The sequence below is a fragment of the Oncorhynchus masou genome, chromosome 18 (genome assembly GCF_036934945.1).
Source record: "Oncorhynchus masou masou isolate Uvic2021 chromosome 18, UVic_Omas_1.1, whole genome shotgun sequence".
Classification (NCBI taxonomy): domain Eukaryota; kingdom Metazoa; phylum Chordata; class Actinopteri; order Salmoniformes; family Salmonidae; genus Oncorhynchus; species Oncorhynchus masou.
The window spans coordinates 25,075,362-25,087,752 of NC_088229.1; the positions used below are offsets into that span (position 1 = coordinate 25,075,362).

At 43.9% G+C, this 12,391-nt stretch overlaps 1 protein-coding gene across 2 annotated transcripts in view; it reads right to left on the minus strand.

The window, feature by feature from the left end:
• Nucleotides 1-12,391, minus strand: part of LOC135504288 (disks large-associated protein 4-like) — a 131,770-nt gene that overhangs the window by 20,750 nt on the left and 98,629 nt on the right. Inside the window, exons 2-5 of one of the 2 annotated variants that reach the window (XM_064922706.1) lie at nucleotides 9,410-10,683; nucleotides 8,637-8,875; nucleotides 7,268-7,433; nucleotides 4,937-5,153 (exon numbers count right to left, since the gene is read on the minus strand). In XM_064922706.1, coding sequence (XP_064778778.1) covers nucleotides 4,937-5,153; nucleotides 7,268-7,433; nucleotides 8,637-8,875; nucleotides 9,410-10,603 — 1,816 coding nt within the window. In that variant the 5' untranslated portion in view covers nucleotides 10,604-10,683. Of the gene's footprint in view, nucleotides 1-4,936; nucleotides 5,154-7,267; nucleotides 7,434-8,636; nucleotides 8,876-9,397; nucleotides 10,684-12,391 lie in introns of both variants that reach the window. The other variant, XM_064922705.1, reaches the window with a different exon arrangement.

The following is a 12,391-nucleotide window of genomic DNA, read 5'->3' on the forward strand; positions in this document are numbered from 1 at the left end:
TGACCACGTGTTATCTGAAGCCTTTGAATGAATGGCCATCTGATCCCTGCCCTACAACAACTTAAGCTAAACAAAGTCAGGGGTGCTACCATGGTCCCTGGTATACAGAGCACATATTCAAGCCTCTCATAACAGGTCTAGCTGTTTGACTGCAAAGCACTTAAATTAGCACATTGTCCGGAAGCTGTTCAATTATTGATTGTATGCTCAGAAACCAGACAATAAATGGCCTTTAGAGACAAAATGCAATAAAATAAAAAAAGACACAGGATTCCTCTTGAAATAGTTGCTGGACTTCCAAGTGACATCTGAGGAAGAGTTATGAAAATGCACCATAACTAGAGGTCGACCGAATAATTAGGGCCGATTTCAAGTTTTCATAACAATCGGTAATCTGCATTTTTGGACACCGATTATGTCCGATTACATTGCACTCCACGAGGAGACTGCGTGGCAGGCTGACTACCTGTTGTGCGAGTGCAGCAAGGAGCCAAGGTAAGGTGCTAGCTAGCATTAAACTTATCTTAGAAAAAACAGCCAAACTACACATGGTTGATGATATTACTAGTTTATCTAGCTTGTCCTGCGTTGCATACAATCGATGCGGTGCCTGTTAATTTATAATTAAATCACAGCCTACTTCGCCAAACAGGTGATTTAACAACCACATTCCCCCCAAAAAAGCACTGTCGTTGCACCTATGTGTACCTAACCATAAACATCAATGCCTTTCTTAAAATCAATACACAAGTATATATTTTTAAACCTGCATATTTAGTTAATATTGCCTGCTAACATGAATTTCTTTTAACTACGGAAATGGTGTCACTTCTCTAGCGTTCTGTGCAAGCAGGGTCAGGGTATATGCAGCAGTTTGGGCTGCCTGGTTCGTTGCGAACTGTGTGAAGACCATTTCTTCCTAGCAAAGACCGTAAAGTATTTGCCAGAATTGTACATGTTCATGACATAACATTGAAGGTTGTGCAATGTAACAGCAATATTTAGACTTAGGGATGCCACCCAGTTCCGTATTTCACTGAAAAATAAACATTTTGTTTCCGGATATGACCATATTAATGACCTAAGGCTCGTATTTCTGTGTTATTATAATATAATTAAGTCTATGATTTGATAAAGCAGTCTGAGCGGTGGTAGGCAGCTGCAGGCTCGTAAGCATTCATTCAAACAGCACTTTCCTGCGTTTGCCAGCAGCTCTTCGCTGTGCTTCAAGCATTGCGCAGTTTATGACTTCAAGCCTATCTACTCCCGAGATTAGGCTGGCAATACTAAAGTACCTATTTGAACATCCAATAGTCAAAGGTATATGAAATACAAATGGTATAGAGAGAAATAGTGCTATAAGAACTACAACCTAAAACTTCTTACCTGGGATTATTGAAGACTCATGTTAAAAGGAACCACCAGCGTTCATATGTTCTGAGCATGGAACTTAAACCTTAGCTTTCTTACATGGCACATATCGCACTTTTACTTTCTTCTCCAATAATTTGTTTTTGCATGATTTAAACCAAATTGAACATGTTTCATAATTTATTTGAGACTAAATTGATTTTATTGATGTATTAAGTTAAAAGTGTTCAAATCAGTATTGTTGTAATTGTCATTACTACAAATATATATATATTTTTTTAAATCACTTTTTTTGGTCCTCCAATAATTAGTATCCGTATCGGCGTTGAAAAATCATAAGAGTTTGTTTTGAAGAAGTCTTACAATCCATCCTTGATTCATTTCTGGTTGGCTCACAAATCGCTAACTATCCACCTTCGCTTTCACCATAGCAGTAAAAACAAACAAATTAATGCATTAAAACATTTGGCAAGGAGGTAGATCCTTGGCACGGGTGAGGTCTTACTACTTAGCAACCACACATATCTCTTATGATGCAACTTAAACCGCAGAATAAACAAGATGGTAAACAAGCTTTTTAGCTAACTTGACTGGATATGCAGCCACGGGAGATAACGTTAGCTGGATATTACTAGCTAGATCATATGATCATGGTCACAATTTGGTGAGTTCGAAGCTGGAAAAATGACTGGTGGAAAAATTTAAGTTTACCAGTCTCTCTCAACTCACCAAATATGGAAACGTAGCTAGTTGGTAGCTAACATTAACGTTACCTAAATAACGTTAGCCATCTATCTTAGAGTTCCTGTCCAACTAGTTTTAGCTGCCTTTCTAATTTGGTGATTCAATCTGTGGTTGACAGCGCTACTAGCCAACTAACTATCCACTCTGCTTGCAATGATGGGGTGCTGGTAGCTAGCTACAGTAACGTTAGCTCATTAATTAACAAGGCGGTTGCTGTCAGGCATCGCTAACATTAGCTATCTAACGTAGCTCAGGGTTTCCCTAACTCGGTCCTGAGGGCACGTTTGGGGGTTTGCCCTACCACTACACAGCTGATTAAATTAATCAAAGCTTGATGATGAGTTGGCTATTTGAATCAGCTGTCTAGCGCTACGGCAAAAAAAAAAAAAAATGTACACCAGCTTGAGGTGGGGGGCATGACCGAGTTTTGGAAACCCTGATCTAGCGAACATTAGCTACACCAAAGACATTATCGGGTGCTGGATTGATTGTATAACGCTATTCGCTTACAAACTGTCACCTGCTAATAACGATAGCGAACTGATTACCACGACAAAAATAATTCTAGCAGTGGAATGAGGCATTTGCACGAGTCGTGGAGATTTAGCTCCCTAACCTAGTGTAACATCGCTGCTAGCTAACGTTACCTACAATACGTGGATCCCAGAATCAGGGCGATTCCTCTCATCCACGTTAGACAGGGTACTTAAGCTAGCATTCGTCGCTAACCACGGTCAATACCAATCGATCCAAATCTCAGTTCAGACACGAGTACATTATAAAATATTTACGCTTACTTTGATAAAAGCGAGACAATAAATCCGTATTTTCTGTTCATTCATTCGAGGTTGTTTTAATAGAGGCACTAGCTACTGTGCAATTTCTAACTGTTCACACAACGTTCCTTGAAGAAAGGAATCAAAAGGGACACGCCCTTGACGTAAGGGATTGGAGTCCACCTTTTGCAGACTGGCACACACTACAACGCCATTGGATGTCGATGGTCATCAATCTCACCATAGACGAACAGGATTGGTTTAAATCTCCAGTCAACAATGGACGTCACGTTTCCCCGCCTTTTTAGTCCACGACAACGGGTTTCTTAACGGCCATTGGATAATATCTGTGTCTGTTTATTGTGTCTACTACTTCCCCGGCTTGGTCGTGGACGTTCCCGCCTCTATATTTACGTTTAGGATTTATTCAGAGCAGTTATTGGTCATGGCTAGAAGTGATCCAGTTTTGTCAAATTAACGTCACAAATGGAATTGTTTTGCATTTTAGTTAACCTTAAGCATTTTCCTAACAATGTATCCAACCTGCTACGGTAATTCTCCTAACCTGCTGCGTAAAGTATCTTAACCTGCTACAAAAAGTCTAATCTGATTTGACAAAACCTGGATCCCTTCTAGCCATGACCGCAGTGATTTGCAAGTAAAACATTCCTCAGCAGATATCAAAAGAAATCAGTGCTTGTAAGAAAAGACAAACGCGCAAAAGACAAACGCGCAAGATATGTTCGATGGAATGGAACATGTTACTTCGATTGGCTGAAAACTATGATATTGGCAAGATAATTGCTGTCAAATTATACATGTATTTGAATGAACTACAGGTCTAATGTTCAGATTGACACTTTTGAATATTCATAATGGTCTACAAAAAAATGGAATGGCAGCAATAGTCTAACATTTCAATTATGGGGTGCCCTGCCCTTGTAAAACATTTTGATCAGTAGGCCTACAAACACTTTGTTTCAGCATGATTCAGGAACAGAGCACTTTGCAGCCCTGGCTAGACCAACTCCATTGCCCCTGCTCGAAACCCACCACAGTCTTCCCTAAGGCAACTTCATCTGGGCAAGGGCTGCTTTTGTGCTGCAAACAGACTGCATCATATGACACAGTGATTCCCATGCTGATCAGACTCTGCCGGGGCTCCTCTAACCTTTTAAACCACCGCCTGTAATCGCTGACTGCATGCATGGCATTTTCATAGGCCTTGATGTGGTAACTGACAACAGCTGAGCCACAGAAGTGAATCTGATGCAAAAATGAAAACAGTGATTGATGGGGGGAAACAATGATGTGTTTTTATTAATACTCTACCTATGATTGTCATGCTTTGGGCTTTTTGTTTTTGAGGCATCAAAAAACGTTTTGATATGTTTGTATGTTCACAGACTCTAGTAGTGGACAGACCACTATCTGAGACCACCCACATCTGTGAACTGGCTTGACATTTGAGAAGTTTTGTTCTCATGCATGGAAAACATCCGCAGCAGCGCCAGTGCATGTGTGTGTGAGAAACAGGTGTGCAAACTCATCATGATGTATCGCCAGACAGCATATCCCCCTGCTCACTGTTGTGTAATGGATATGGATGAGTTAGCTGGCACCAGTCCAGTCTTGCCGCATCACCTCCCTCTACAATGTCTACTTTCACACTGGGCTGATTGGCTGGTGGCACTGAATGGCCTGAGACCAAATCTGTGTGTGTGTGTGTGTGTGTGTGTGTACGTGTGTGTACACGCCCCCGCATGCCACTGAGTTCATACCCCTTACAGCGGAATAAGTACAGTCCCTCACGCCCTTCATATACATTTTCCCTGCTGGATTTGAAAATACATCAATGCATGTGGGAATCTTACATCATAGTCCTTATCTTAGAGATACTAAATGATTCATGAATCGTGCTAAAAAAGGATGATAAGGCCCTTTTCAAACAAAACTATTATGCCTACAGTAAAGGCACAAAACCTTTGTCTGTCCAATCCCCAGTGCCCAGCCCACGCCCATCCTGAACAGTACAGTATACTCACTGGTGCTGGAGATATGAGTGCAGCCGGGGGTGGTGGGTGGAGGTGAATCAGAGTCCACTGAGGCGGTGTCCTCATCCTGGGAGCAGCCAGCCTGGATGGCCCGCAGGTAGCTGTGGCTGCGGGAGCGGAAGTACGTCGGTGTGGGCAGGTCCAGAGCCTCCACCGCCTGGGACTCCGCCTCGCAGTACAGTGAGCGCCCACAGCCCTGCCCACACACCTGAAAGGACACGTGCAGGTTGACAAGTTGGGGGCGGGGACTTAGGCGACCACTAGATCTCCGCCGCCTGTGAGGCGAAAGCAGTGCCAGTCTCGGGTGGCGGGGCATGCTGCTGGAGTAAGGTGGTGGTGTATGGTCAGAGAGTGTGAAGGATCCTGTTCGTCTCAGCTCACGAGAGCCCAATCAAAAGGACTGTTAGATTTACCAAAGAAACTCATGCACTGATAATGAACATTTTTACTATCTCTAGAGGAAAATGGGTTCAGGAGTTATCATGCACGTTCATGATTTGACTTAATGAAATCAATTGATCAAAAAGTAAATCTGCAGTGACCTTGTTGAAAACATCTCATTATTTAAATATTCTGTTTGAGATTTGCGTCCCCTAATAATCAGTATACTCACTGTACTGTATCTAATGTGAAATACCACACGGAATGTTTAATCAGTGATGATAAGCCAGCAGCATCAGATTTCACTTAACTCCTCATGCCAGGAGCTAATACAATCACTGCTACTGAGGCACCAGCAGCCTCCCACTACAAGCTGTTCACTCTCTCCACATCATAGTCGTAGTGGTAGGGGTGGTGTCTGGTTTTGCTCAGTTCAGCGGTGCTAATGATCTACAAGACGTTTATTGGTGTATGACATTTTCAGTCTCTGGCGTTGACAACATGACATGTTCACATAACAGCACATTCATCAGCAGGATTATATCATAGTACATCTATTTAGCCCAGGGCCAGGGATAGGTTGAACAGGGACAAGGTATTGTCAGACCAGCTGAGTCAACTTCACCAGTCCATCCTGGGATAAAGGCGTGTTTCAGTTCAAACAGTGCCAGAGTGGAGAAGGAGGAACAATGATAGCTTATTACACCCCAGTCTTCTATGCCAGGCTCCTGTGATGTTCAAAGTTTTAATGATGTTGGTAGCAGGTGGAGTCTCTATTTGTTCATCCTGCTTTTCATGGCAGTGTGAGAGGAAGAGGCTGGTGCCAGAGTTGGCACATGGTCATCATTGTGTCCCCAAAGAAAGAAAGAGGATGTAACATGGATGCTCAGTATTCAAAATCCATTCTGAAACTTCATGTAAATCAAATGATGAAACTTCACACCATTCCATGATTATTACAATAAGAGCCTATTCCTTAGTTGCTGCTTATCCGTTATTTGATCCGTTTGAATCTTGCAATACTTTTTATCATGGTTTGGGAATGATTGTTACCATCTTGAAACCATCTTTCCGGTCTATAATTTTAGCATGTAAACTGATAATGTCTGTACTTCTTTGTATACCCAGTGAAAATACTTGAAGGAAAAGGCATCGATGTGTTACAACCTTTCCTATATTTGATTTTATGCACATTTACCTCCATGTACAACAATGCAGATCCTTTGAAGCCTGTTCTCCTGCTATGGCAGCCACATAATCCATCAGATATCAATCCTGATAAAACGTTGCAGTTCGTTCAGAAAATACTTGCTTTTGTCCCAAAACAGATTTTACTGTCATCTCCCAAATTCAATTACTAAAATATGATAATAAAAAAAGCTTCCTGTGAGGTAAAGAGGGCAATTCCATTGTTGTCATCTGTAATATTATGCCATTTTAACTCCATGAGCAAAAGTGGCTCCGGATGTTCCATCTGAAAGGAGTCTGCTGGTTTTGATAAAAACAGAATGTCCTCAGGATTAGAAGGAGGCGCATGTCCCAGTCTTAACTTCTGAAAATTACTTTCAAGCATCATTCCTGTTCTTGTCTCTTCTGGCTTACTGGATGTTTAACCAATCAGCGTCTCACACATAATCTGAAATGTTCTATCCCTGCCTGCAGTCATAGAAATAGAGGATTCGGCTGTCAACATCCCACTCATTTCTGGTTGTTGTTTCAGGCTTGAGGCTTGTCTTTGCACTGTCTGAGGGCATTCTTTATGAATAATTAATTTAATACAGTTGTACTTTTATTAGTTAATTATGCCTACATGTATCTGTCAAACTGTTATGATGTGTTTGCTGTATGGGGGTACTATTCCTACACACACTGACAGGCCTGTTTGAGACCCTGATAAAGAGTGTAATGAGTGAATAGGGAGAGTGGATTTACAGTACATACCTGACCACTGCTCATCATGGCCCTGCCCAGGGTAGCATAACCTTGGTGGTAGTCTCTGCGATCGTCCCAGTGACGCATGGCCATCGGGGGCTCGCACGGACTCACCAGGCAGTCCAGGTTGTCCAGGCTCCGATTGGTGGAGAGTTCTCTCAGGGAGGGGAGACAACTACAGGGATAAAGGGGAGAATTAGTTGCTGAAAGAACCCTTCAACCATAAGGAAAAGACCTGGATGAAGGGTGGGGAGGATACGAGACATCTTGGGTTGATGAGAACCGCATCCATTTTCAGCGGAAGCTTTGAACTTCCCCAAATTTCTTGTGGTTTTGTGAGATCAAATACCAGCGAGATGAGAGGATAGCAGAGCGGAGAATAGTTGGGTATCAAAATGACAGCACAGAGGACACATTGAGTCGTCAGTAAACATCAAAACAAAAGGGAGAGAATTTGAGTTATTCTTTTGCTTTGTAATCATCAATGGAATTTGCTGAGACAGAGAGGTTGTTTCCTTTGTTCTGAGTTGCCTGACGAGGAGGCACCTGTTAGTGGGAATGTGTGTGCCGGTGTGGAGGGTGGGGTTGGAAAGGGTTTGTATGGGGGATCAGTGGTTTATGATGAGAGACGTGACAGGAGTGGCTGTGGCTGGGATACTAACACACCACTCAGAGCAATTGGTAGTATATGGGTGTGGGCAGGGGAACAGGACAAAGCACTGGGTTGGTTAGAGAAGTGGCAGCAGAGGTGGGCATGTGTGAGTGGAGAGCTGTGCTGCCTCCCTCCCTAGGACACTGACCTGGCCAAATGCTGCATTGAGCATGCACTCTGTAGTGGAGACCATAGTATCCCATTATCCTCCAGTATGGGTGCATAGCCGCGAGGCCTGCCGGTGCGAGCGGTGGGGAACATGACAAAACATTTCACATTTTTGACCTTAAATGGAAATGTTTGGTTACCTGTTGTTGGTAGGTGATTTCCTTTTTCTATAATTGAACAGCCCATAAGAACATGTTACACTGATATAGTTGTATCTGGTCATAAACAGGAGTCTGCTGCAGCCTGCAGGTTTTACCCTGCATACATTATGTAGTAAATGTTCAACGTCAGTGTCAGGATGCTGCCCTCTGCTGTCCATTTGTGGTGTCCACTTTAATTTCATTCTGTTATATTGATTCACTCTCAGAGCAGACAGGTTTCCATGCAGGGTGTGTGTAGCTACTCCTCTGTATAAGAATAAGTTCCCCCAGACATCCCATGTTATCTGTTCTGTCATGACACAGATTGCTAAGGAAAATGAACTCCTCTTCAGAAACATACAGTATTAACTACAGTATGATCTACATGCATATTTCCTCTTGTATCTAGCTCTCTCACTTGTGTGGTGGTGGAGGCTGATGCTCGTTCAGGGACTGATGGGTGGCCTTCAGGTAGCTCTGGCGGCGGGCGGCTGTTTTGGGCGAGGGTTTAGGACTTCCCTCTGAGTCCTCGCTGTCCTGGTCCACGTCCCCCATGGCCTTGACGTAGCTGCCGCTACGCATCCTTCGGCAGGGGATCTCAAGGCCCCTGGGTCGGCCTCGGCCCCCCAGCGTAGCACTCCAGTCCCCCAGTGGAACCTACAGACAGTATTGGGCCACACACCATCCCACTGTGACTCACTGAGCCACCACACCTTCATCTCTACTTTATCATCTCCACTTTAACTAGTTTAAAGACCCAGTGCAGTCAAAAACATGATTTTTCTGTGGTTTATATATATTTATACACTATGAAATAATAATGTGAAATTCTGAAAATTATGATAATGCCCTTTTAGTGAAATGTCAGTCTGTTTTGGTGGGATGGAGTTTTGGCTAGTAAGGCATTTAATTGTTACCCAGAAATAGTTTGATATTGAGATAAAAATGCCTGCATTGGACCTTTAATGCGACAGACCTTGAGTGTGTCATTTCATTTAATTTGAATGTATTGTGTGGGTATTTGTAATGAATTTGAATAATGGGATTATAGACCGTAAATGTCACGATGCTGCTGAAGTAGTTAAAAGGGATTCAAATGAATTAGGTTTTAAAACAAATCTCCTAATTTCTGAGATTTAGTGGCTGTGGCTGCTCGTGCCTAATGTGAATAATACTCACTGGGCCTCCTACCTGGAGGTACTGACAGGTCAGGTCCTGGTGACACGACTTGGATTTGAGCAGCGTCCTGTTGACAGTGGCTGAACCCTTCTGGAGCACCTGCCTGGCCTGGCTGAGGGTCAGTGTGGACCAGGAGCCTCGCTTCACCAGGGTGCTCTCTCTGCCTCCTCCTCCCACCAGCTCCCCTCCCCTAGTCCCTGTCATTGCTTGCGGGCAGGCCAGGTACTTGAGGTCGCTGCTGCTCTTGGAGGCCTTGAGTGTGTGAGCAGAGATGGTGTTGTAGCCATGTGGGAGGTGCCTGGGAGGAGCCTGGCTGTCAGACACCGCCCTGCCCAGCGTCATCATGCTAAGTGGGTTACGGTAGCCCACGGCGATAGTGCCAACTTTGGTGGTTGTGTCACTATCCAGGGCATCGTCTGAGCTCCAAAGCCCCAGTGCATTTTGCCTGCTAGGTCGCTGCTTCAGCGTCTCAGTCTTGGCACTGTCTTTACTCTTACTCCTGCAGGTCTGCCTGGTCCCCTCCTCACCTCCCCCTGTAGTGCTGTTCATGTTGCCCTTGACCACCGAGCCCTCCAGCGACTGGGACTTGTTGAATAGCTTCTGGACAGAGTGCATGATGTGGCGGATCCGTCCAGGACTCTCGCTGCGCTGCTTGGCCACCCTGCCCCGGTGGAACTGGAGGGTACTGAAGCCATCCCTCTGCAGGGGTAGGTGCTTCTCCAGCTGGTCTAGCAGGTTAGATGGCAGCCGGTTCATCTTGGCCGCTGCCGCAGAAGAGATGGTAGCTGATCCACTTGTGATCATGGGAGCCCCGCTGAGACCCAGGCCCATGCCCATTGACATGGAGGTGGACAGGGTGCCCACCCGGCTGCCACCAGGCCTACCTCCGCCCCCGGCAGGGACCATGCAGCCCTGGGAGTAGTCGGACTGTTCCGGTTGGGAGGTGACGTGGAGTCGGGGGAAAGTGCTGCTGTTGGACATCTGGTTCAGGGGCAGTAGGCACTCCGGAGGCAGGGGTTGGGGGTTGGAGGCCTGGTAGTGGTGAAGTTGGTGGGGGTCCAAGGTGCCGTAGTGGTTCATGGTGGGGCTCAGGAGGAAGGGACCATGGGGGTCAGAGGTCAAGGGGTACAGGGGCTTCTGGGGGCCCCCCGATGGCTCACAGGAGTCCGACAGGTGACGGCTGCGATTGGCACCTAACCCTTTCATGGTGGCCACAGTGCAGGTCTGCTGCTGCTCTTAGAACATGTCTCCAGCTGGGGCGCGTCTACAGCCCTGGAGGGCTCATCCTGGAACAGAGGGGAATTGGATATCTATTAGAATATACAGTATAAGAAAGAGGAATTGATTGTTACAGTATGAATACGACTCATAGTAGGACTTCGTATGAGTGCGACTCATACATTACACTTCCCCTCTGCTGTGATGATGCTGGAGTCAAGCAGTAAAGAACAACCTTAAGTGTTTATAGTAAAAGGCTCTACAAATCCACTTAAGCTCATAAACACATTAGAGTTGGAGCTCATTAAGCTCTTTTAAGTACTGTAGTGGAGCACTAACTTAAGAGACATAATGAGAGCTTGGTACTATAAGGTTCTGTCTGCAAAAAGATGATTCGGAGATAATTGGCTTTAAAGTTCAGTAACATTTCAACTAACTATCTACTAACCCTAACCCTCATCCTAACCCTAAACTTAACCCTTACCCTAACCCTTACTCTAACGTTAACCCTTACACTAACTCTTATTCTAAACCTTACCCTAACCTTAACCATAACCTTAGCAAGCAGTTGCTTATCAACAGTTAGTCAGTTGCTTATCAGCAGATACTTTGTTGATAGTATGACCATCTGTAGACAATCTGGACTATCCAAATATAGTAGGACCTAAAGTTCCGAACCCTTATTGGTTTGAATTGTGTCAGCAATTTTTTTAAATCTTGTTTTCTTTTGAACTTAACAACTTGAATTGGGGTATTTAGAGAACTATATAGGTAGAGAACATTGAACAGAACAAGACTATGTCAATAATTACATTTTGACAAAAACGCAGATAGAACCTTATAGAACCTTATAAGCTCTTAATGTGTGTCACACAGCACTTCTTCAGCCATGTTTTTGATAAAGCTAGACCAAAATGTGCTGTCAAACACAGAGGAGTTGCCATCTGCCAGCAGATTTTTTGATCTTCTCCGAGACACTGGCCCACACACCATGTCCACACGGTTCTCCAACTAACCAGCAGGTGGAGCTACAGAACAAACCAACAGCATGCAGGAGTCAAGGGTAGGCCAGGGATTAGAAAGTATCAGTGCGTCCCAACTGAGCTCAGGACAGAGAATTTCTAAGTACATACCGGTATATGCTCTGCTCATAAAAATTATATGACTATCTTTATATGCGGACTACATCAAGTGGGAAATTCTAATTTACCATCTGTGCTTGTAAGTATTTTAATGGTCACTGCCTATTTTCTTATGGCTTTGATCCCGCTAATGGGATCGATATGACAACAGCCAGTGAAAGTGCCGGGTGCCAAATTCAAAACAACATAAATCTCGTAATTAAAATTCCTCAAACATGGAAGTATTTTATACCATTTTAAAGATAAAGTTGTTGTTAATCCCACCACAGTGTCCGATTTCAAAAAGGCTTTACGACGAAAGCACACCGAACAATTATGTCACAGAAAAACACAGCCATTTTTCCAGCCAAAGAGAGGAGCCACAAAAAGCAGAAATAGAGATAAAATTAATCACTAACCTTTGATGATCTTCATCAGATGACATTCATAGGACATCATGTTACACAATACATGTATGTTTTGTTCAATAAAGTTCATATTTATATCCAAAAATCTCAGTTTACATTGGCGCGTTACGTTCAGTAATGTTTTGCTTCCAAAACATCCAGTGATTTTGTAGAGAGCCACATCAATTTACAGAAATACTCATAATAAACATTGATAAAAGATACAACTGTTATGCATGGAACTTTAG